The sequence below is a fragment of the Actinia tenebrosa genome, unplaced genomic scaffold (assembly GCF_029948245.1).
Source record: "Actinia tenebrosa isolate PJP-AT-01 unplaced genomic scaffold, QUT_ActTen_1.0 PGA_scaffold10__47_contigs__length_13832649, whole genome shotgun sequence".
In the NCBI taxonomy this organism is placed as follows: Eukaryota; Metazoa; Cnidaria; class Anthozoa; order Actiniaria; family Actiniidae; genus Actinia; species Actinia tenebrosa.
Genome location: NW_028292570.1, coordinates 1,002,205 through 1,027,302, shown reverse-complemented (window position 1 = coordinate 1,027,302; position 25,098 = coordinate 1,002,205). Strand labels below are relative to the sequence as shown.

General features: G+C 39.8%; 4 protein-coding genes across 4 annotated transcripts; 2 read left to right on the top strand and 2 right to left on the bottom strand.

Moving 5' to 3' along the window:
* Positions 1-14,167: 14,167 nt before the first annotated feature.
* Positions 14,168-14,896, bottom strand: LOC148912688 (uncharacterized). Its single transcript, XM_089026809.1, has one exon. The coding sequence runs from the start codon at positions 14,894-14,896 to the stop codon at positions 14,168-14,170; it is 729 nt and encodes a 242-aa protein (XP_088882935.1).
* Positions 14,897-17,955: 3,059 nt separating this feature from the next.
* LOC148912687 (uncharacterized) lies at positions 17,956-19,138 on the top strand. The gene is made up of 4 exons (XM_089026808.1): positions 17,956-18,327; positions 18,439-18,585; positions 18,669-18,813; positions 18,894-19,138. The coding sequence occupies exons 1-4, from the start codon at positions 17,959-17,961 to the stop codon at positions 19,136-19,138; spliced, it is 906 nt and encodes a 301-aa protein (XP_088882934.1). The 5' UTR covers positions 17,956-17,958.
* A 662-nt stretch (positions 19,139-19,800) lies between these two features.
* On the top strand, positions 19,801-21,454 carry LOC148912686 (uncharacterized). The gene is made up of 5 exons (XM_089026806.1): positions 19,801-19,807; positions 20,193-20,444; positions 20,515-20,686; positions 20,828-20,976; positions 21,230-21,454. Exons 1-5 carry the CDS (start codon positions 19,801-19,803, stop codon positions 21,301-21,303), a joined length of 654 nt encoding a protein of 217 aa, XP_088882932.1. The 3' UTR covers positions 21,304-21,454.
* A 75-nt stretch (positions 21,455-21,529) lies between these two features.
* LOC148912685 (uncharacterized) lies at positions 21,530-23,335 on the bottom strand. The gene is made up of 2 exons (XM_089026446.1): positions 22,828-23,335; positions 21,530-22,709 (listed from the first exon to the last, which is right to left on the bottom strand). The coding sequence occupies exons 1-2, from the start codon at positions 23,091-23,093 to the stop codon at positions 22,649-22,651; spliced, it is 327 nt and encodes a 108-aa protein (XP_088882572.1). The 5' UTR covers positions 23,094-23,335; the 3' UTR covers positions 21,530-22,648.
* Positions 23,336-25,098: the final 1,763 nt, after the last annotated feature.

Sequence of the window (25,098 nt, the reverse complement as noted above, 5' to 3'; positions counted from 1 at the left end):
TAGATATCCGCAGGCTTTATTCCCTGGGAGTAGACCTTGTTAGGTACTCCGTTTATGTTTACCCCCACGTTAGTAATGTTGGGGTTGTGAAAGGCTTCGGAGTTGCGCTTGCCGGCCTCGTAGGGTTTGGCAAACACCAGCATTAGCCCCGTGAGACTTCTTCGGGGGAGGTTGATGCTTTGGTTGATAACCTCGTCCGTCTTATCCAGGAAGCTAAATGTCTTGTACATTACGGAGTAGACCGTCTCATACTGCAGCTCTAAGTTGGTAACGGAGTAGGGATGAATACTTCCATTAAGTGCCGCCTGTGATGCGTCCATCTGTAGGATGTTTGTGGTATCTGCTAGGGTCACTTCAAACTGTAACTCAGATAGCTGCCTTGGGTAGTATGCACCGTGATTCGTAATCACTTCGAAGTCTAGTGGTATGACATACTTAATACCATAGGCGGTCTTTACCCTTGTCGCGTCTGCTACTGCGGTTGCTCCGCTGGAGTCGGTAGGCTGCGTCTTAGTATCACTGCGGACCTTACGAAGGATAACGCTTCCAATTCCCTGCTCTACTTTTTGTGCGCGGTCAAAGACCGTTAGCCATAAGTCCTTATACGTGGTGTACAAATCGTATCTATTCAAATCCAAAAGGGACTCCCCGGCGAACTTAATTCTCATCTTAGAGACTAAGTTACGACCTGCATTGTTTACGGTGTAAGTTTCTAATTTTGTACTTGGCTGTATTGCTAGGTCAAACCTTAACGCCAAGGTACCAGGAACCAATACTAGGTTATCCGTTAGACGGGGCACGCCTACGTACAAGGTTTCTCCTGGCTTTGCGCTAGAAGGCGTGAATGTGACCCGGTGAAAGGTTCGTTCTGCCTTTAGTCCGCCAACCTGCTTAGGTAATACGTTGGGGTTTAACTTTGAGCTTATCATATATAATGGAAGTAGAAGGAACGGATTTCGACCCCACCACCAAAGAAGGCCAAGTAGACATTAACGACGAAGAATACGAGTCTTTGCTTCCTGATGACAACGTAGACAAACAAGGTCTCTTTAGTAGATTACTTAACAAGTATGGCAGCAGATTCCGCGATGCTATGCATTCCTTAAGAGAAAAGTATAAGTCCAAGAATCCATATAAGCCTATTCCGGAATATCTACAAATGGAAGATTTAGTTCCTGAAGCTCCAGATGCCCAATGGCTTAGTAAAATCCAGGAACAAATGGATGAATCCATGGGAAAAGAGCAGCCGGACGACTTTGATAGGCTGGTGGAACTATTACCCGATTGGGATCCTAAGAAAGCAATAATGTTATTCGATGAAGACAATGAATGGGGTAAAGAAATAATCTTGGGCAGACTTCCAAGGAGTGGCTCTAAAGTCTACGTAATAAAAGATGAGAGAGGAAGGTTCTTTGCCGACCCTAAGATTCCCAAGACTTTAAGGCAGGCTATTGGGAAACCTAATTTAGCAATACAGGAGAAAATGTCCGAGGAGCAAATAAACGTCGGTAGGCAAAGATTCTTCGCCACCTTTGCGCGATTGCCGCCCGAAGCAGGTGGAATGACAGAAGACCAAAAAATCATAGATCTTCGGGAGGCAAGAAAAGAAGTCGAAGACCTATCTGCGCTAATAGGAAGGCAAAACGAGGAAATTTCTGACCTGGAACAGGAAAAGATCGCAGGCATAGCCTCCGTTCAAAGGGAAAAAGACGCGGAAATAGAAAGGCTCCTAGGTAGGATCAAGGACATGACGTATGACCGCGGGGGAGAAATGCAAAAACTAACCAACCAACTACAAACTGCGAAGAAGGAAAAGGACGTAATAAATGAAAGATATGAGGCAGTCAAAAAAGAGCTTAACGACGTCAAAGCGGAGCAGGCCGAAACAATGCAGACCCTTAAGGATGCTGCGGAACTCGCAACGGGGTTGGATGAAAGACTTACGAATTCCGTCAATGCCTTAGTGGAAGCCGAACAGGAAGGCATACAACTGCGAAATCAAATTGCCCTCAAAGACGAGCAAATTCGGCAATTAAGTGGTGCCGTCGAAGACCTAGAACATCATGTCAATGTGCAGCAGGAAATAACAGCCGACCAAACACGCCCCGAAGAAGAGAGGGTGGCTGCGGAAAGGGAATTAGAAGCCACCCTGGAAAAACTTGAAGAGACAAAGACGAAACTTGCCACCGCGGAGAGGGAACGGGGACTTACCACTAAGGAAAAGATAAAAAAGGCCCTTTTGAAGTATGGCGTTCCGCTGGCATTCGCAGTTGCTATTTCAAGCGTAGTAGGAGTAATCTTGTCCGCGCTTAAGGCTACAGGCGCGGGCGTAAAGGGGTTAGGTAAAGGACTAACGGACTTGGGAAAAAAGATGGCAGCCGGTCTTCCTGGGGTGCTTGGTAGTGTTCTTGGCCTGGCGCTTTGGGCCGGCGGTGAACTATTAAAGTTCGTGGGGAATAACATTTGGATATTAGTTATCGCTATCGGGATGGTCCTCCTGAAGAAGATGAAGGGCTAGCCTTATCCTTGTGTATTACTGGTGGCTTATCGTCGTCAAGCATCCGAGGCGTCCTGCTTTGAGGATAATGAAAGACAGTATTAGCGCCGCCCTGGTAATTTGGAACCAACGGCAACACACTCATGGTAGAAATGGGCTTATGACTCCAGGCTGCATTAGCAGGCCTGCGACCTATGCGATTTATCCTAAACTTACCGTCATCAGAAGTGACTTGCAACTTAGCATATTTACAATTGGCTAGCATATGAAAAGTCACTGGCGTTAGGTCTTCAGTGGACCTAGTGTAGGGCTCCATCGAAAAATGGGTAACTTTCCTGGTGTTCGTTGAAGTTCGATAAGGAAGCAGGGGCTTACCATTCTCATCAATGAGTCTAAACCCCACATTCGCATGCGTGTTTACATTAATGCTAATAGTGCAAATGACCAATGCAGTTCCCCCAACCTCAACCCACATTCCAACGTCATGCCAAGCGCCGTTGTCATATCCTTCATCTAAGCGATGGGTATAGCGCGTTTCCCTTACGTATGGATTCATATATTACAGGGAACATAGTTTGCTTCTAGATACTCATTACCGTCAAAGTGCTGATGGTCATGTGGTTATAGACAGTATTCCTTTGATTTTCTATGCTATGTATGCAAACGCTCCCTGAGTCATCTACGCGCATTTGTAGCTTCACTTTCCCATGGCAGTCGGCAACTAGGTGAAAAGTCCAAACGGAAAGATTCTCGGCGCTATTCGTTGGCGGCTCTACTGAGAAATGCGTGGGCTCTCTGTTGTTCGTCTTCGCGCGCATGGGCTGTAATACTCCATTGTCGTCGCAGAAACGAAATCCTACGTTCGCATTACTAACGGCTCCCAAAGAAATACTGCATAAAATTAACTTCTTCCCTGAGTAGTTCAGATCTACGGACATCCCCGTGACATCAACCCAAGCCGCCTGGTTGTATTTTTTCTCGCCTGTGTAAGTCGTATAGAGTCAATCTACTCCAGCTACGTAGGGGTTGTTCATCGCCATATATAATAGCTCAGACCAATGCTTGCGGTAGCCAAGCCAGCCTTTAGTAAGTTATGGTCATATTCCTCAGGTATCGTAGGCAGGACCTTTTTTGGTGTCACGTATTCCTTTTTTGATGGCACGTGTTCCTTTTTTGGCTTCTCTACGAAGTGAGGAATACCCTTGGTCATGTCAGAGTTCACGTCATTCGCTCCAAACTTCATGTCTTTGGTTGCTCGCTGCAGCTCGTTGTTGTAACCCACAACGGAATTGGTGTTGATAACCAAATTACTTGGCATTAACCAACAACCAGGACTCAAGGCGTAATCTAACTGCACTTTAGATTGCTGCACCGCTAATTGATATCTCTGCACCGATTTGGATATGTCATTTTCTATTATTGCGGACTCAAATAATGTTAGGAATTCTTGTTGCGTTTCCCGCGAAGCACCTTGGGATCCAACGATGGGGCTGCGGGTATTTACCTGCGCCCCCAGGGTGCAGTAGACGAATGCTTCAATGCTGCGGTTAATTCGAGCTAGGTTTCTTAGGCCTTTTCCTTTTAATAATACGAATGGATCCCAAGGACTGGGGCAAATTGTCTTAATCCTATCGATCAGCGTAACGTCATTCTTGCGACCACCCAAGTCGTAAAACTTTAGGACCCCGGGGTATTTTTGATGATGCATGTCTGCCGGACGCACGCCGTCAACATGCCAAGCATCGATAATGCCCAAGCCATGCGTGGCGCCCTCCCGATAACGAACGTATCTCTGCTGCGGCTTAAACTCATTTATTAGTCTTTCTAGCGCAGCGGAATCGTAGTGGTTATTCATTCTATTGAATGGCTTTCCCCCCGGTAATGGTACGCTAAGCTCCTTCAATATGCGCCGCATAGTAAAGGCAACGTGGAACCTTAGAAAGGCAATGTCAAACATATCCGCGGCAACCCCGCAGCCCTTCGTAGCCGCCCAGACGGCAAAGTTTAACTGCTGCGGCCAGTACTTAAAGTTAGGCCCCTTTAACAATTCGTGGGCTTCTTTTCCTGAAGTGTGCGTAAGGTTAAAATCCTTGAAGATATCCCTTATTACTACGTCAAAGGTTTGCCTACCCACTGGAATCTTTAAATGCGTTACTATCTTATCAAAGTTGTTTACGCCACCTTCAGCATCGTAAAATGGGTAATCCTGGTTGGTTATTAATAGATTCTTTGGAAAATTAGGTAGCCTTTCTTTATGCTCGGGTTTTGGTTGTAAAATCTTAGGATGCTTGGCGGCCGCCTTTGGCTCCAAGTCCGCATTACTGTACATCCTGGAGCCGTTAAAGTAAATCCCATCTGGCCTTCTTTCGAACTTACTAGGGTCTGCATGTGGAAACATCTTTCTAAATGCTCTCCAATTATCATGATGTGGCTGCTCCTCAATATTATTCCCAAAAGCGTCGTACATTAGTATATATAATGGATGTTATACCATCAGCACCTCAGTTGTACCCAGATGTTCCTAACGAACTAAACGCGGACAATTTCAGGCTTAATAAAGCAAACTTAATACTGGCTTACTTGGAGGGGCAGACAAAACACTACGAAAAAGTTAGGAAGAAATACGTTAGAGCCCGGAGTACGCTACATAAGATTGCGATAACTTCAGGATCCATATCCGTAGTGTTAACGGGCTCCGGTGTTGCTACTTCGCTTACTGGACCCGGAGTAATCGTTGGAGTTCCTTTGGCCGGCGTTGGGGCAGCCTGTGGTATTATTTCTGCTGTTGCTACGGGCATTATGAAAAAGCTATCCACGAAAATATCCAAGCATGACACGACAATAGCTCTGTCTAGGGCTAAAGTAAATACAATTACCGATCTTGTCTCAAAGGCTTTGCGTGACAGAAAGATAGACGACGTAGAATTCTCGCTTATCTTAGCCGAAGAAGACAAATACGAGAAATTAAAGACGGACATAAGGAATAAAAAAACATTCGTAAAAGATCTTTCCGAGGAATCTCGCAAAAAGATCTACCAGGAGGCAAAAGAAGAGCTTCAAAGAAAACTCGCTCAGTAAATATTTGCTTTGAAAAAAGCTAGACAGGATTTCATTTGCATATTGAACGCCGGCTGTCTGGTTCATATGCAAATTAGTTTCACAAAATATTACACAGCCTGTGGCGCTTTCACAAAATATTACACAGCCTATGGCGCTTTCACAAAATTTTACACAGCCTGCATCGTTTTCACAAAATATTACACAGATGTAAAATCATCGCCTGGGAATCCATTCTAACAGGGGGTGGTTGGGGTCTATCTTGTAAAATATTTCGTAAATTACGTCAGGGTAATAAGGAATATCCTTATCCAACCGACAAAACATCCACTCGGCTCTTGTCATATCAGAAACCTCAGGAATAGACTTACCGGTAATTTCAGACAAAAGATAGGGAATACCCTTGTAATATTTCCCTAGCTTTAATTTTTTCAATGTCTTCCGTAGACTTTGTGGGGTTGGCTCTTCTAAATGGTCTATGATTTTCTTCTTTACTTTGTTATCTAAATATACCGGCCGAAGACCTTGGATATGATTCATCCAGTCCCTAAAGTATTTTATTCTTTTGTATGGGGTCTTCTTACGACCTCCATTGGCGTAATATTGTTCCCTGGTAGCATTTGGTACGGCATTGCGAATGTTCTTACCACACTCGTAACACTGTGCTGACGTGTCATCTTCTATTTGCATTTTCTTACCACAACAAATATACTTATTTGGTTTAGTAGGTACAAACTTGGGTTTCAAGCACTTTATACAGAAGTCATAAACAAACTCTTTACATTCGTGCATCGTATATAGAACAAATATATTAACACAGCAGCAGTAAGGAAATCGCCGCGTAACACGTAATGGGACACGGGTCATTCCCGCGGGGGACGGATAGTACTTGGCCCGGGCAATACCCGGTGCTCCCGGTACCCCCTCCGCGAGTCCCCCTACCTGCTGCTTAGGGTACGACATGTTTAATATGTAACAGGATAGGCATGGTAGGGTACTACATGTTTAATACGAAAGAGTGATTTTACTCGCCCAGTAAAACAAAGTTGTATAGTTAGTGACTAACAGTCAAAGTAAAACAAAAGAAAACAATGGAAATTTTGTCTGCTACTGTATATTTTGTTTACTATTTTTTCACAGGCCAATTAAAATTTTTGACATGCATAAAACTTTGGTAATTAGCGTTACATATATTTGTGATCAGTATAGTAGGGTACTGTAATAGGTGTGGTAGGGTATGTTTTATAGTGGTGGTAGGGCACTAGATTTGGGCGTATAAGTAGGTGTGGTGGGGTACTAAACATGATATGTGTTGTATGACCCTAATATAGATTTGGTAGGCAATTGGTGGTGTGTAAGGTATTATGGTGGTGTTTGGGGTGGTATATATATAGGTACAGTAGGGTACCACAATAGGGATGTGGTAGGGTATCATAGTTTTAGTGGTATGCTAAAGTGCTATAATTGTGGTGTGATAGGGTACTGTAATAAAGGTGTGATACTAGGGCACTATACGTGTAGGTTTGATACTGGGATACTATACATGTAGGTGTGGTAGAGTGCTATACATGAGGGTGTGGTAGGGTGCTATACATGTAGGTGTGGTAGGGTGCTATACATGTAGGTGTGGTAGGGTGTTATACATGTAGGTGTGGTAGGGTGGCATACCTGTAGACATAGTATTACATAGAGGTGTAGTAGGGTGTTTTCATAAATAGAGCTGAGGTAGAATGGTCCATCAGTGCACCTGTGAAGGGGAGCCATATAATTTTTTTCTTACATCTTATTTTTCTTATATTATATTATATTTGTTTCTTATTTTCATATCTCAGTTATGCTCCACAATGCCTAAACTTGGTCTCTCGAATAAGGAGGGGTATGAACGCCTACGTTCCTATGCCAAGGGAAACTTTGTCTTTGGAAGAGGTCAGAGACCTTCTAAAATTTCTAAATGGACAAAGCAAATAGAAAAGATAGAGAAACGCCCAAAAATGACAGCAAAGGCCGATCGTGACCCTTTGGGTCGAAAGCTGAACTGTTCTTGTGGTTACCATAAAGAGCCAACAAAGGTAACTTATAAAAATAAACTATTTTTGATTAGTAGTTTTGTTTATTGTACTAATGTTTCTGTATTTATGTCCACAGCGTACCTCTGACCAGCGTACTTCACCCAGCGTGACACCAACAACAAGTAAAACTTCTACTTTAACAAAAGACGTAAGTATTACAATGGTATTTTTTGCAGTGATGGCTATTATACATTGATAATATATCTAATTCTAATTAAAACTTATGTGATTTCCAGAATGCTTCTACTGTGACTAGTACCCCGGCCAGTAACGTGAGTAGTGCCACGCCCAGTGACGTACCTAGTACAAGTAATGATTCATTTCTTGACATCCCACCAGGACCTCCTGACGATGTAAGTTTGACATTATTTTATATTTGGTTTTTGAAACTACAATTTAGTTAACCTTTTCTTTCCTTTTTTAGTTAGGTAATCAACCAGCTGAGAAGAGTAATACACTATCGTTCATCAAAAGCGCCACTGACTTCAGTCTGCGCCTCCCCATCGGGTGGAAGGAGAACATGGCTCCAGGTTACCAAGCTTGGGTTAGTAATGATGAAAAGGTAAATTATACACCGTGAAAAAATGAAAAAACTTACTGACGTTTCGGACGCTAGTCCTTCGTCGGAGTAAAAGAGAAAGAAGTGGTAGAAAGGAGTGTATATATGATAGAATAAGACAAAAGAAACCAATGAGAGCAAGGTAGGCAAGGAAACAAAAACAAACAATCAAAAGACAAAAGAAAAGGTTAGGCGAGCATTATTCATCGCTAAACACAAGCTCCAGACAACTCTTCTCAATTGTTGGTATCCACCACAAGTCAAGCATGAAACAAAGGTAGCATCTTCGAATCAGTACTTCCTGCGCCGCCTGTTTCTGTGGATGCCACGAAAGATGTGGGGTGTCGATTTTATTTGCCCGAGCTGCAAGGAAAAGCGTTCATTGAGGTCCAAAGGCCTTTACAATCGTGTGCGACTGGTACTTGACACACAAGAGTACTACTACCTTGCTACGGAGTACATGGATTGCAATGCATGTAAAGGTATACATCTTCTTTTTCCTGACATTTATCCATTATCCCAAAATGGGTACATGTAGTGTGATTAACTTCAAGTTTTGTTTTTATTTTGAAGGCACCTTCATTTCATGGCACAGCAGAATGTTAAACAAACTATCAGATGGCGTTCGTGCCCGTTTCCCAGTGATTCTGACAAGAAAATACGCGCGTGACAAAAGTATCGTGACACTCCTCCGAGCACGTACGTTTGGGAACAGCCCCTCTGCTCTACAAACTAACATCCAAAAACTTCATAGCCAGCAGTGGCTCCAGAAGACCCTGAGCTACCTTACTGACTGCCATAGACAGCGAAAAACCTTAACTGCTCTGGGCCCAACCCAAGTGACCTTCGACGCTATTCCATCCATGCACACGTTCCCAACCGCGAAGTGGTTCCTGGCAGCGTATGTCCGTGATGTGTACTCGCGACTCTCCGAGTTGTTGGCCGAGGCAACGTCTGTCTGTGGAAATATTTTGAAAATCGATTCAACGAAGAAAATTTGTAAAAAGCTACAAGGTAAGTTTATTTTCGTGTATCTGGAAAGCCACACGACAAAACCTTTATAACAATAAAGTAAGATGTTTTCTAAAAGGTTTTTGCTATTGCATTTTGGGTCAATCCGCGGGTTCTGCAAGCTGGGTGACCAACGTTGGCAATGAAAAAGGCCATATCGTCCAGTCCATTCTCACAGCATCGGAAGGTACTCCCACATTGAAGAAACTTGCAGATGGGCTAATGCAACGTTATGACATGGCACAGTATGCACCACCGCTCTTACTATACACCGATCGCGACTGCTGCAACTCCAATGGTACGTCCAAATACAACCATCTCATTCATAAATGGGCTGACATGGTAGTGCGTTTGGACATCTTCCACTTCATGCGTCGATTAGCATCAGGTGTAACATCAGAGTCACATCCACTTTATGGTTCGTTCATGTATCGCCTATCTGGCGCAATCTTCCAGTGGGATAGTGAGGATTATCAACAACTGTGTGAAGCAAAGAATGGACAGCTCATCCAAGCTGCTGTACCACGCCCTACGGACAGTGCTGTTACGTAAGCATGACATTAAATAGTCTAGAATTTAATGGACGAAAATCTAATTTTTTGTTTCTTTTTTTTTGTATAGAAAAAGCCATCAGTAAAGAGGAATTGCAAAAACACTGCAAAAGAACCACAAGACGAACGAAAGAGACGAGACAGAAAGAAGCATTGAGGGGCTAATCCTTACGCTTTCCACAGCAACGGACACCCTGGGAGTGCCACTGTTCAAAGATGAAATCCAAAAATTCTGGACCGAGCAGAGGAAACACGTGGCGTGCATTCAAGACCCTGACGGCATACCAATGTACACCGAAACTGGACACCTTTTCAAAGGTGAAGTACGATTACCAGTTTACCGCTGTGCATGTGGTTCTGCGTCATAAGAGAGCTTTCACTTACACTTGGCGAGGTTCATATCAGGTACATCAGCCAATGAACAGTGAACTTCCAAGCCTTTCTGCTGGATGGAATAACACGATGGAACACGGCACATTCCGCTGAAGCTATTGAAAGTTGCAGCCATTCCTATCAGATTGTTCAAGACCAGACTACAGGTAAAGATCAACAGCCTTGCAGAAGGAGTCTATGGTGAGCCCCTCTTTCCAAACTGTCGCCCGCCAACGAAGTATACTGGAGAGCTAAGTGGCGTAGAGTATCTCTATCACCAAACTGGAGAATCTTTCAACTACGAATACGAAACCCTTGAAAAAGAGATTGAAGGACAATGAAAATGAAAAGGAAAATGGCAGCAAATTGGATGGTTCTTTTGGAAAAGACAAAAAAAAAAAAAAAAAAAAAAAAATTGGCATCCCTGGAACTATAATAATAGGTCGAAATTGGTGAAAGAAGTAGAAGTAGAAGTAGAAGAGAAAAATGCATCCAAAGAGAAAATTTCTTAGTCCACAAAGAGATCCAGAGTAACAACATCCATTGCTAAACATAAAGGCAGACAAAAATTTGTAAGAGCTCTTGGTCAATTGACAGGATTCATGTTGAACCCCTCCATCTAAAGAATAACTTGTGTGCACTTCTACATCAACATCTCCTAGATGTAATATTAAACCTTTTTAATGTTAGTGCCTCTTCATCATTTTCACAGATTCCATCTGTCTCTTTTACCGCAGTACATCCAAGCCATGCGTGTCAACTGTAACTTGTTAGTCTAGCGAAACTCATAATTTAATGGTTTAATGACACCAAAACTCTTGCGACAAAAATTGATTGACTTCACAGGTAAAGATTCGCGAATGTTTTTACATAATTTTATGCTCTTAATTGCCGTGATAGATCAGACAGCTGGAAGAGACACTGAAAGGGATTTCATTGCAAGAAGTCATCTTCATGCTATAGTTTTTTTGTCTACTCTTACTTGACAGTGTTTCACTGTTCAAGTAAGCTTAGCCAGTTATGTACATCATTTTTTAGAATTCACCTGCTTGTTTTTGTCATCCCTCAGTATGGACCCTGGGTTTTGTTGTTCCTGCCCACACAAAGGACATGGTGGACAAATATGGGAAGGGGTTAAACTCACTGGAGGGGAAGGAGGCAAAGCACATTTCCATTTCAAGGTATGGTGGAAATACCAACTTTAACTCCAGATGGGAACAGATATTCATGCATGAATACATTTCCCTTTTGTGGTCGCGGCAACGTGGCCACAACAAATGCCCGCCCCAAAATGAAGTCATCTGCCAATACATATGTTCCAAAGCGATCATTACAGACCAACGTCTGTTACTGCGGTTATAACAAAAAGCCTGAAGAAAACCAGTGCAAATACTGCAGTCATCCAATTCGTGCTTTACTAATTGAAAGTGACAAGAAACGTAAATTACTTAAATCATAAGCAACGACTGGTCATGTGAAAAATACAGTCATTCTCGAAAGCCTTGTATTTTTCTTACAATGGTTTAACTTTAGCTGCTGTAAAACTGCAAATACACAGTACACAACATTAAATATGCAGTATGCACTATAATTGTATTCTGAATTGAAATTGTCAGAAAAAAAACCTACTTGCAATAACGTTGACATACGAAAATAGAACATTAGTGATTTAGTGGGATAGGAATTATATTAAAAAACAAAAGATCACTGAAGCTGAACTTTTCTTTTGTCTTTTAATGTATTGTGATAGGTGTATACAAAGTAATGACTTTTTGAGAATCCAGTATACATCTCCCATTTTCCTGTGTCTCATTTAACTCCCTTGATCCTTAAAAGTTATATGCATATATCCAATTAATATCAACTTGTATGCTAACAATATTTCTTTCACTTCCAGAGTTTTTATTTCTTTCGTTTTAATAAAACTTTGAAATGCACAACCATCATTCAAATTTTTATTGATCAAAATTACATTTTGCAGCGTATTTAAAACTACCAGAGCTGAAAATGAGATCTGTCACAAATACTTGAGGATTATTTCTGATAAGGGAATATTTTATTAACCATCATTTGGAAAATAGCAAACCTCCAACTGCACCAAACAAGGTACAGAATTATTAAAGCGATATTATTATTATTAAAGCAATATTTGTTGGTGGGTAAAATTTTAACGATAGATATTGTGCTTTTTTTCCTTGCGAATGTCGCAACATCTGGTCATACTTTGTTCATACTTTGCACACTCCACTATAGCTACAAAAAAATGTGGAACATATTTCCAAAGCTTGATTAGCTCTTTGTCGATAAAGCATTTATTTATGACTTGTTTGATAGATTTTGAGCTTAAGTACCTGTATGCCCACCTCCCTGGGAATTTAGCATGGGGGAATCAATCCCTATTTTCATTGCTGCACACTAATCGAGACAGCTGTGGCGAAATCGGACAGAACAGGTAAAAAGCTATCGAACCATGCGTTTGAGGGATGCATGCCTCGACCAGGGCATAGCAAAGAAAGTAGGGGTTATATATAGGGGTTATTGGCAGTAAATGCAAATGTAGTTCATATACAGTAATGCTTTTTTGTTCCAGTTTAGGCTGTTATATTGAACATTGTAGTTAAAAATGTGTTTTCAGCTGTTTTTCTGACACCTCGGTTAATAGGGACACCCCGTTAATAAGGACAGTATTGTCCGTCCCAACGCTGTCCTTATTAACAGGGTTCCACTGTATACAAAAAGTACAGCTGTGCTTCAAAATCCAAGGAATGGAAGAAGTATACTAATAGTATATATATTCTTGTCATTGTAGTATACTTTTTGTATACTTCACTTGATGTACAAAAAGCATACACGAAAGGACGAAATTCATAATACTAACAGTATAGTTTTACTATACTTTTAGTATACTGTAATAGTATACAAAAAGTATACTGCATGCAGTATACTTTTTGTACTAATGAAGTATATTATTAGTATATAACTTTTTGGTCAGGGCTTACCACGATTAATTTTTACTTCCTACGTTGTTTTAACATTTCATATTCAATACTTTTTCAAATAAATCTTTTCTTAAAAGTTTAACTTACTTTTCTATATTGGCTCAATTTAAAAAAATTACATTTAGTCGGGCCACTGAGTCTTCAAATAGTATCCGGTCATTTAGACCCGTTTCACTTTCGACCCGGTTTTTTCAATCCGCTCCATATATAAGTAAATCCAAGAATGTTAAAACCAATTGTTTCTTTTGGTGTTTAAAAAACCCTGCCTACTTACTACAGTTTTGCATACTTTTTAACCTTTAGCTCTTTTTCTTTATTTTTCTAGTTTCTCAAAGAACTCACTAACCAAGCCTGTGACAAGACAATAAAACAACCGAGGCCCGGCAGCGTGACCGTCTCACAAGAGCAATTTCAATGTGCGATGTCAAAAGCCATAAGCCATGACATCACTGATGCCATGAGACAACGCCTCAGAGAGTGGAACTTTTTCGTAAAGTCAATTTTTTTATCCTAACTGCTAATCTCACGCCAAACATCATGTTACGTCTTTATGGGCAATTACAGAACACTATAGTTTAGTTTAGTTTATTCGTCACTATTTACAACCTGAGGTACAATATGTGATCTAATAAATTAAGTGAGCTAAATGTAGTTATATAGAGATGAAAAGGAAAAAATAGTGAAAAAGGTTATTATGATAAAACGTGACAGGAGGAGGATACAGGACTTGCGTCCCAATTGACAACCTTCCCCTATTGTAGTAAAACTGAAAAAATACCAGAAAGTACTTCTTAGAACAATTTTGCATAATGAAAAAAATAGTATGAAATAGCAAGAGTGAAGAGGTCTAAAAGTTATGACCTAAAATATTTTATCAAAGAATACTGGACTAATTCATTATATAGTGAGAAAATAAGCTTTTTGAATTTCTCCAAGGACATTGAACTTCTTAGAACTCTTTTGCATTATAAAAAAAAATCAGAAATAGCAAGGGAGGAATGGTCTAAAAGTTATAACATTACATATTTTATCAAAAATACTAGACTAATTGATTATATAATGAGTAACTGAGGTGGCTGATAGGATGATAATTTCTGGTCATAGTGTTCAGAAATTAACTTTTTAAATTTCGTCAAGTACGTTGGCGTGGTTTTCAGCTCAGTTGGTAGGCTGTTCCATAGTTCTACAGTTCTTGGGTCGATAAGAGGACCTATAGTAGGTCTGCTTGTAGCGTGCTGTAAGTTGGACGAGGTTGTTCTTGTCAAAGCTACGCGTCTTGTAGGTTGATGTAACTGGAAGCAGATGCTGTTAAGTTGGGTTTCTGTAGACCCATTCCTTATCTTGTACAGCATAACAAGGTCAGTCATCTCTCTTCTGTGTTCCAGTGGCTGCAGTTCAAGGTAGCTGAGCCTCTCAGTGTATGTCTTGTCCTCAGGATAGTTCAAAATGAACTTGGTAGCTCTACGTTGTACATTCTCTATCAGCCCGCAATGTTTTGCAGTGTATGGCGACCAAACACTAGAGGCGTACTCTAGCTTGGGCCTCACCAACGAGCAAAATAGAAGTTTTCTTGTTCTTACATCAGTGATGTCTCTTCCGCAGATTCTTTTTAGGAGGCCGAGTGTCTTATTGGCCTTGCCACACATATCTTCGACGTGTTTGCCCCACGTCATGTCACTTGTGACAGTGACTCCAAGGTCTTTGATGTGGCTAGCTTGCTGGAGGTCCTGGTTACCAAGGTGGTACTGGTTGGTGTCGACTTCAGATCTTTTCTTTGACATGTGCAGGACTTTACATTTACAAACATTGAGTGTCGTATCTCCCTGTGTCGCTCTTTAAGAAAAAGGACTATGGAAGAGCTTAGTAGCCAGGTGAAGGGTTTTCTTTTCAACAAAGATGGCGGATCAGTTTTTAAACATTGGTTTGTATACTAAAAACAGAACAAATCGTACATTTACATATAAAACAGAACTATTTTCTGCTTACCTTCATGAGAACTGACAAGAACTGACATTCCACAGGGGTAGAGTTGGGAGTGGAAGATGGAGCGAACAACAGTTTTTAGATTTGAGATTTTTATTTCGTATTACAGATAGGAAGGGTTCTAGGCCAAATTTACATTAAAATCTAGATTCCCCCTAGGTTTGCTATGATGAACTTCCAGTGTCAATATCTGATAATAAGCTGAGGTGTTTGCTCGACCATTCCGAGGCCCGATAAGTTAGTCTAGTAGCGAGTCAAATAGAAGGTAAGTAATTTTTGTGAACCAAGGCAAGGGATGTGAACTCATGCTAAATATAGTTGATTCATTCATTGTATACATTCCAGGAAAAAACTAATCTACTTATATTTATAATGCTAGCCAACAGCAATAGGCTAAAAAGGATTTTGATCGTGGCTGTGGATCACGAAATTCAATTACCAGCTGGGCTGTTAACCTTCTTGGAACGGTCTCTGGTGGGTCAAAATATCAATGCCTTTCATGGGATGGATTCTGCAGTGCAAGAATTTTTCTCAACCTCTCGAAAGGGGTCATATGAACTTCAGTTCTGTGTGAGAAGTCAAAGTGCGAAAGGTAAGGTTGTCGGGGATATGGTTTTAACGTGTGGACTACAGGCACTCATTCTTTTGGTTCACGAAAGACAAGTCACTAAAGTGGTGGTGTTGTTAGTGGTGGGTTCTTTCAAGAACCTTGCCGCTTTGAGGTTGTATTCAGATTATAGGTTTGAAGTCATTGAACATTACAAAGGCACATGTATGATGGCATTGTTCAACTTAGACCAGAAAGCTAGACTATGGCAAGACCGTCTGCAGAGAAACGATTTTCTTGCTACCCAAACTACCCAACGTCATTCACAGGCTTACATTGAAATGGAAGTCTCTTTAAACGAATGTTTTTTTATTCAAATTAGATTTTTTCTCGCTTTCTTATTTTACTGTAGATAAACATAGCACAGCCCTGTACAGCTGAAACATGTTATGATATACATTAAAGTTTGATTTTAAATCATTGTTAGGCTCTATTACATTAATATCAAAGGTCTTTTTGCATTTCATTTAATCAACCTTGAGAATAAAAGAAAATATATGAAGTAGTAATAAAAAAAGCCGATTATTTTATCAGTAATTAATACCGCAAAACTCTTTTTTCATGATATGCCTTAAAAAAGGCACAAAAAACGACCAACATCAAACCCCCAAACTCAATTTTATGTAAAAACAAAATAGTTGTTTTAATTTTGACGTTACTATTTTAGTGTTAGAAGGAACATTTCCCGATTTCTGTATTCATTTTGCAATAAATTGGTGAGGTTACATAATTGGCTGTAACTTCCAAAAAACTCAACATGTGCCCGGCAAACTTCGGGATAAAACACTCAAATACCATAGCTTTCGCATGGATAACATCAGAAAACTGTACAATAAACTTTTTTTTCGTCAAAGAAAACCCCCTAATAGTCCTACTTAAGTGAGAATGGGTGTATTACTGATTAGTTTGCCAATATATTTTATCAAAAATTATAAGGTTGGGTACTGGGGGGTGGGGGGGAGGTCGGAAGTTTTGCAGCATTTTCTGCATTGTTGCTATGGAGTGGAAGCGAAAATCCCGTGATCAACTTTCATGTTCTCGATTATATTCTTCAGAAACCCTTTTTTTAACACGAAAAAGTTTATTCTTTATTCTTTGCTTTGCGTTATAGTCATTTTATGAATCGTCCTATAATGTTGATCGATTCCATCACGAGAATATGTAACAACACTATCTCTACAACTTTCATGAGGGCAAGGAAGATTTTTGCCAAAAATGCACTGTCAAAAGCCTTTCTTCTCGTAAACAAGTTTTCACGCTAAAACACTCCATCTTGAATTTGTTATCTGCCAGTCGTCACTTTTTCTCTGTCCTTCCAAAAAGCCACTGCACGCAAAAAAAAAGCGTGAAACAAATGACGACTGGGTATACAAGTCTGGACTTGACTATCATGTTGTCATGAACATGGTTAAGCCAATTCTCAACCGGCGTCACCACATATATTTTGATAACTTCTTCTCCAGCTTCTCTAGACTTTTGGAACATTTAGAAGTCCAACAAAATAAATAATGTGCAAGGTTTGGACCTTGATGGTCACTATAATTTTGCCTCTGAGTACCGGGAATGTAGAATTTGTAAGAGAAAAGTCATCAGTTGGAGTACAGGCACCGTAAAAAAGCTTGATCATAGACATCAGCTTCAGTTTCAAGTACTGTTAACATACCACTATATTTGTGACGTTAGAGTAATAAGACCATTTAGACAGAGAGGCTTTGCAACAGCTCTATTCTGCTGCTTAACCAACTGAACGAAGTGAGAAGTGTCTACAGAGAACCTCCCAGTACTTGACTGTGTGCAATACTTTGCTGATGCATCAAAGCAAGGACTTCTTACACCACCAGTATTAGAAGAACCACCAAAGTTTATACCTGTACCAAAATATCAATGGCTGCTTACAGTGTATGCATAAGATGTCAACACACCAATAACATTTAAAGTCCCTATGACGCTTATTTTTTGTCAATTTTTTAACAGTTGTATTAAAAGTAGAAGGTCTTGGGAGACTATTCGTTTATAAAATTCTCGAGTATGAATTGTAAAAGTATCTTCTTAAGAGCTTTAAAAGTGGCAAAAAATTAAATTTTGGGCTTCCTGTGTTAAATTGACCGAGCAAAAGGAAGCCTATGGGAGCCTGTGCTGTGACGTCACCGGAGTAAGACACAATATGAATCCAGTAAAGTTGCCATAAAATTACATACCGTGTATAATTAATTGCTCGTAGTTGGTGAGTTCTGTTTTATTCTCGTTATAAATATGCCGTATCGGTGTGTAGTGGGAGGATGTTCGAACACTCCTGATCCAGAGAGGCAGATTTCACTGTATAAAATCCCCTTCGAGGACAATGAAGCTCCTGAAGCAAGGAAAAGACGGCGACAGTGGCTTCGGTTTGTCAGGACCAAACGTGCGAAGTGGAGTCCGACCACGAATTCTCGTGTATGTTCCGAGCATTTTCGTCCAGAAGACTTTGTCAGGAGACCACTGGATATACCTTCTACTATTTCGTTTGTTCCAAGGCTAATTTCAGACGAAGTAGGGGTAGTTCCAGTGCCATCAATTCATCAGCCGGCAAAAGATTCTTCAAGCGCGTCACGGCCGTCTTCAGATCTACGTGAAACACGCAAGGTATGTAACAATCATATTATTTTAGGTATGGTTCAACTTATTCGCGCTACCTTCTGGTAATTGATATTTTGTTGTCTCCAATAATGCTTCTTCTTTTTCCTACATCTTTAGATTGTTAGAGAAGTTATGAAAACTGCAAGCGAACCAAGTTGTTCATCGACCGGCGACGGTGACGACTCGATTTGCGGTAGTACGATTCCGGTTCAGGATGCTGAGAATGTGGTGCCTGATGAATCATTAGAACAAATCTGTGTTCAGGTAATTTATCCAAAATAATTACTGCATTTTAAAAGTTATGTGGAAATATTCCCTTACAAAATGTTTTGTCCTTTACCATCTAGGTTCGTCATGTGTCCACACAAACTCCAGACTCGTGCCTTGAATGTAAAAGACTTGCAAACGAGAACCGGAAATTAAGAAACAAGATTGTTGACCTGAAGACAAAGCAAGAAAGATATTTATCTTTGATTCGGAAAATGGAAGAGGGTAAGATAATTATTTTTGGCGTTACGATATAACACAACTTGCGGGAAAGTAAAAAACATTGCTTCCGTCGTTCTTTCTAGACATGGAGAGTATTTCCACAAAATTGAAAGAACATGAAAATTTCCAGAGCGAAGAGTTAGTACATGTACAGAGGAGTGATGATCAAGAGGAGATGTATATAGAAGATGAGGAACCAGAAGAACCAGATTTCGGAAGTGGCGACGACTCTTCAGCAACAGAATATGAACCTGAAACTGGAACGGACGAGACCGACTCAGAGGAAGAGGACAACTTCGAAGACGTGGACAAGAGGTATTCCATCTAAAATAATCTCTTTGATCAACCTTCTATGTTTCTGTTAGATCAATGAAGAGATGTCTTTCATTTTTTTGTAGAACTTGGTCGGATAATCTGAGAGAACAACCTAAATACATTGTGTTTCTTTCCAAGCTCCTGCTTTTGTTCAATATCTGCCATGTCTGCAAAACGGACCACCCTGTTGTGTCGACCCGAAAAACGGGAACGATGGTCGAAGTTCAAACCATTTGCAAAAACAAGGCATGTCCTAAACCAGTACAGATTTGGTCAAGTCAGCCTCAGATGCCAGGGACAAGAATGGCTGCAGGAAACTTTTTACTATGTTTTGGGATTTTGCTGTCAGGAAGTGCAGCTTCCAAGGTTATGCAGATGTTCAAACATATGGGGTTATCCTGCCTTTCACTGAGAACATACGTCAGACATCAAAGGGTAGGTATTACCTACCCTGTTGTATGTATTTTTGTTTGCCCCTCTCTCCCTTTTATTTTCTTTCTGTTCTTTGTAATTATTATTACTCACCTCTCCTGTCTGTGTTATGTATTTAAGACATTATTGTTTTTATTTCATAGAGTAAATTGTTTCCAGCCGTGTACCTGTTCTAGAAAAAGCATCAAGAAAGAATGTTCCAGAAATTGAAAGAAACAGGAGAAAATATCATTATTGCAGGAGATGGCAGGCATGATAGCATGGGACACAGTGCAAAATACTGTGCCTACTCTATTTTTGCCTGCACAATTTCCTCAATTATAACATTTTCTTTAATTCAAGTAAGCTTCCAATTACAACCTAATGAAATAATATGAATATGTCTTGTGGATCTTTTGTGGTACTGCTTAAGAGAAAGGAGAAATTGCCACAATTTAAATTCCACTTCATTTACCAATGAATTTGTTAAAACTTTGCCTTTTTATTTTTTTACAGAGAAATGTGGCAGGAAGCAGTCCAGCAATGGAATACCTTGGCTTTCAAGAGTGCATGAATTACCTCTTAGGCTGTGGACTAGCAATTGCCAAACATATGAGGGAGCGTTAAGCAAATATAATGTATTCATTTTATTTTAGGAATTCGCAAAGTTCTCACAAAGATATCAAAGATCAGTGGTTGCTCTGCAATATTGGATTGGATCAAGCCCTGCGAGAACCATTTATTTTGGAGCGCCACAACAACCTTGACAGGAAATGGTGAAGTAATATGGGCAAAGTTTAAGTCATTTCTCTACCATGTAACTAACAGACACAAAGATTTACCTATCCCATTATTCAACAAGTGTGCTCATGATGACAACATTCAAGATAGAAAATGGCTTGAAGAAGGTTTGTTAACATTATCCAGAAAATCAAAACAAAATATCATACACTAAAAATTTACCACCATTTTTCATAGATACTGTGGCGTTCGAAAAACTAAAAGCAGGGCTAACAAAGAAATCTCTTGTAAATGGCATCAAGAAGATATCACCTTTAGAACAAACTAGTTCCTTGGAAGGTTTTCATTCTGTGCTCAACCACTACGCTCCCAAAATGATTGCCTACTCTTATTCAGGAATGTTTTGTAGGTAAGGTATTGGCCTCTTTAGTCTTTTTTTATTTACTTACTATTGGAGATGGTACATGTCCCCAATAAAAAATAATTTTTTCTTTGAAATAATATTTTATACAGAAATTCACATTTTGCATTTGTATCTTTACCCTTCAAGACATATTATAGCTACCACACACTTCAACTACGATCTTCACCGAGAAACATTAAAAAGAGAAGATGGCACCGACCAGGTCAAGATAGTCTATCCAAAATTTAAGAATGGTGAGGCAACTGTCCAAAATGTTAGAGTCCAGCCAAACTATGGTATGTGCGTGAATGTTTTTGTTGTTGTTGTTTTTTTTTGAAGGTCAAAGAATAATTAATCATAACAAATCACCAAAACCAAACAAATAAATTTAAAATCAAAATTTTGAAATTGATATTGTTTCTTTTTCCAATCAAAGTCATGAAAGTCATGAATTAAGTATATTGTATACCTTTATTGCCAAAACTTGAAATTATTATGGATATTTGTTAATCTGATAATTTTTGATTAATCTATTCATTAAAAAAAAAGATTATGTTGAAGAGATCTACAACACATTTCTTGTGGAACAACAAAACAGAACACTGGCATTGGCAGTTGAATAATTGGTGACCATGGCACCACAACCAATGAATACGATGCTGGAGAAACAGCCAAAAAATGAAGCCATAATGAAGAGAATTCAAAGAAAGTCTATGGTTGCCCAGGATGTTCCCCCAACAGCTGCAGGTATTTTATTTTTTATCAAAAAAATGTAAAAAAAAGAAAAACTTATATGTATTTATGTATTTATGTGTATTTATATGATTTTATTTTCTCATAGTACCTCAAGTTGCTGCAGCTGCACAACAAAGAACAGAACGGCAACAACCACACTGCCGGCTTTGCAACAAGCCAATGAAAGGACATAAAAATGTTGTAGAGTGTCCAAAAAATCAGAAGTGAAAAAAATGATGTTATTATTATTTACTGTTGTGTATTGCCATTTCTGGTTGATTTCAATAATGAAATATTTCTTGTACTATTTTTGAGGTATATCTTGGCACCACAAGATATCCTTACATGTTTCAAATTGACAGATAGAGTGGTTTTTTCCCCCTACCCAAATCCAGGCAGAGTATCCCCCCTGGGGGGGGATTAGGGCCTACTAATTAAATATGTATGACGTTAGTAACTGTTTCATGGGTGTATGAAAACCATTCTCTATAATTTATTCATTATCATCTTCTTGGAATCCTATAAAGTCATCTTCACTTTTGAAGGTACTTCTGATTCTGTGGTAAGCACATGCAGGTAATGGCAACCTAGTTTTGCCAATTCGCCCATGGACAAGAAAGATATATTCCCTGTAGGCCACGCTCCTTAAGAAGCTATAAAGAAAATCAGGAATTTTAAAAGTACAAATTAGAAAGAATTAAATATTGGACAGATGCATCATATTTCGACTCAGGCTATTAATAGTGTTAGCTGTATAAAGGAGAAAATGTAAATTTTGGCTGGCTGAACATGGGGAGGGTCATATATAGACAACATAGTGTTTTTTTTGTGCTGAAGGCAGGATGGGGGAGGATTTATTGTTGTTGTTTATGAGACTGGGAAGGTCTATTTTTTATAGAGTGTTAAGCAGTTGGTAAGTTCTGAATACAGCATATCAGCTGCATGCTGCCACCATGTGATAGGACCAAGTTAGCGAATTAGGCGGTATAAATATTTGCCAAACTCATTTAGAATTTCGTAACTTGAAACGCTCACTTACGAATTCTCCGATCCCGTTTGCTTATATGTCTTCTTATCAATGGTCCGATATTTTGCGGCAGCCATTCTCAATGACCATTTGTCTAGGCACACGGTTGTGAAACCTGGATGTAGAGTGATACATGGCGGCGGCTCTCGAACTTCATTCAGAACCCACAACGAGCTAAGAGCTTCGCTAGTCTTGTCCAAATCCATTCAGCAATAACATTCGTTTGGATTTTGTGAAAGGTCAGTGCAGCAATGACCACAAGAACACCTATGAAGACATGAAAGCTTATATTAGGAGTAAAACTCACGTGGATCGTGGATAAAATACGACACATTACGGACATAACCAAAGTACTGTGCGACCAGTTATAACTTTGTTAACCTACCAGTTAGCTTCAACTCCTGAAAACCGTCTTTCTAGGGATTTTAGCCTTTCTTCTTTTTCTTTTTGGCGCTTATTGTATTCAAGAAGCCAGTCTTGTTCTGCTAGAGGCTCGTCTGCATATGGGCCACTAAATTCTTCTTCATCAAAGCAAATGTCCGCAGCCGCCATCTGATTTTCCGATTCTATGTTATAAACTCCTGGGATATAATTCCACTCCGAGTCGTCTGAATATTCGCTTGAGTCTGAAGAGTGGCTTTCGGAGGACATTTTACAGAAAACAAGGCAAAACTTTCACTTATTAACCTGGAACACGCTTCAGGATACTGTAGTTATGGTGAAAAGACGCAAACAACTTACTCCTGTGACGTCACTAGGTACCAGGTCCCCAATAGCTCGTCCAAACTTTTATGGAGTCAAAATAAAAGCGCTCAAAATCAAAAAATTATATCGTTGAGAGTAAAAAAATTAAACGAATAGTCTCCCAAGACCTTCTACTTTTAATACAACTGTTAAAAAAATGACAAAAAATAAGCGTCATAGGGACTTTAATCAGAACATTATATCACTAACAATATAATCATTTATCTTAGGAATGTCGAAATAGAGTCAAAAGTCAATTACTTGCGGCTTGTTCCATTTTAGCTTTTCCTGCGTATTACTATAGGTAAGGAATTCTAGTGTGTCAGTTAGGTGCCAATATCTTGTAGTACGTTCAATCAATCCTAGCAGTACAACCTTAGTAGTCAATCGCAGTAGAGCTAGACTGCAACGGGGCGGAGAAAACTTTCAATTAGGCGTGCAAGTACTAGTTTCTCAAACCCCTAGAAACAAGATTAGACGTAAGTGTAACCATTTGTATCACTTAAACATGGCTTTAACATCATTATTTGCTCTTTAGTTTTTATGGCAAGCGAGTCATGACGTGTCATTTAGACGGTTAGTTAACTCTCAATAAAGAAAACTACCAACTTATTGTACATCGCTGAGCAGTTAACCTGGCGGGCTCCGGTGCCCAACACCATGTGTCTGCGACATTGATAACGTGACACAAGATATCATGGGCAGAATGAACCACATCCAGGCCTCCTTAACGTTAACATTTGTTAGCATGAAGATGGATTCAATGAAACAAGTCGTAAAGAGGCTGGCTGGCAAAAGTAAAATTACTACATACTTATTTACTTGGTTTCATCGGGAAACGGTTAAAATTTGTAACAACTTAGGAATAGAACATTTGAAAGATACTATTGTGAACACTTTGTTAGGAACTCTGGACTAAGATCTTTGAATGGGATTAATTTTTGTTTTTGAATGTAATATTATAACAATCGTTTTTCAATAAACAGTTTAAATCGAATTCGCACTTTGAAACCTCCCATGCTAAAGGTGAGCAGGATGCAGCTGGATCAAATGTAAAGCAGCTAACGATGAATAGCAAGATACAAAAAATATCACATTTTGGAAGTGAAGTTTTACTTGGCATTCCGAATGACAACGTACTCAAAGAACTTAGTCATTTGCAATGCGAAGTGAAGAAATTCACTTGTGAAGTTGACGTGTTGAAGAAGGAGTAAGAAATGTTGAGTGGAAATGTTGAGTGGAAGACTCATCTCAGGTATGTAGTGAAAGAGACTTGTCTGAGCAAAGTCAAAACTTTAATTCCCATACTAGTTTTGTTTCAGAAACATCCCTCGCTGAGCAGACCTGTGCCACAAAGAGATGACGTATCTGAAAATGCGCAAACAGAAGTAGACGCAGATGTGTTGGAAGAACTCCAAAATTTGAAATTTATAAAAATTTCTGGTCAACTGAAACAGTCGACAGGTATCATTTTAAGTGTGAAATATGCGTCTGATCGTTAAAGGGTCGAAGGAGAATGAGAAGTGAAGCGAGAAGAGAATAAGAATGTAGAACTTGCTAAACAGATCAAAGAATATGGACATGTCATTGAAAAGAATAGTCATGATGTTTGGCATGGCACGGCACTTTTTAAGTGTAGACGTCGCGTACCCAACGTATAGTAGTTACGCAAATGACGATCTCAGTATGCTGAGTCTTTTGAAGAAAGAGAGGAAAGCAGCCAAAAACACCAGCACCAGCACCACTGTTGACACCAGCAAGGGAGTAAGTGACAAAGCAGTCAAGCCAACATTTTCCTCCTCAGCAGCCAGTCTCATGTCAGGGCACATGACCAAGGAGAAATTCAATGCCAGCATCACAAAGCCTTGTATGAGGTTCAAGCCAAACATCCCACCTAGACAGCCAAGGCCAG

Coding starts and splice junctions, on each gene's coding strand:
- LOC148912687 (XM_089026808.1), top strand. CDS start 17,959: ATGCCGTATCGGTGTGTAGTGGGAGGATGTTCGAACACTCCTGATCCA. Junction 18,328..18,438: donor ATCTACGTGAAACACGCAAG/GTATGTAACAAT, acceptor CTACATCTTTAG/ATTGTTAGAGAAGTTATGAA. Junction 18,814..18,893: donor GATTCGGAAAATGGAAGAGG/GTAAGATAATTA, acceptor CGTTCTTTCTAG/ACATGGAGAGTATTTCCACA.
- LOC148912685 (XM_089026446.1), bottom strand. CDS start 23,093: ATGTCCTCCGAAAGCCACTCTTCAGACTCAAGCGAATATTCAGACGAC. Junction 22,710..22,827: donor TCAGGAGTTGAAGCTAACTG/GTAGGTTAACAA, acceptor ATGTCTTCATAG/GTGTTCTTGTGGTCATTGCT.
- LOC148912688 (XM_089026809.1), bottom strand. CDS start 14,896: ATGTCAAAGAAAAGATCTGAAGTCGACACCAACCAGTACCACCTTGGT.
- LOC148912686 (XM_089026806.1), top strand. Junction 20,687..20,827: donor TATTCAGGAATGTTTTGTAG/GTAAGGTATTGG, acceptor TTACCCTTCAAG/ACATATTATAGCTACCACAC. Junction 20,977..21,229: donor TAGAGTCCAGCCAAACTATG/GTATGTGCGTGA, acceptor TTAAAAAAAAAG/ATTATGTTGAAGAGATCTAC.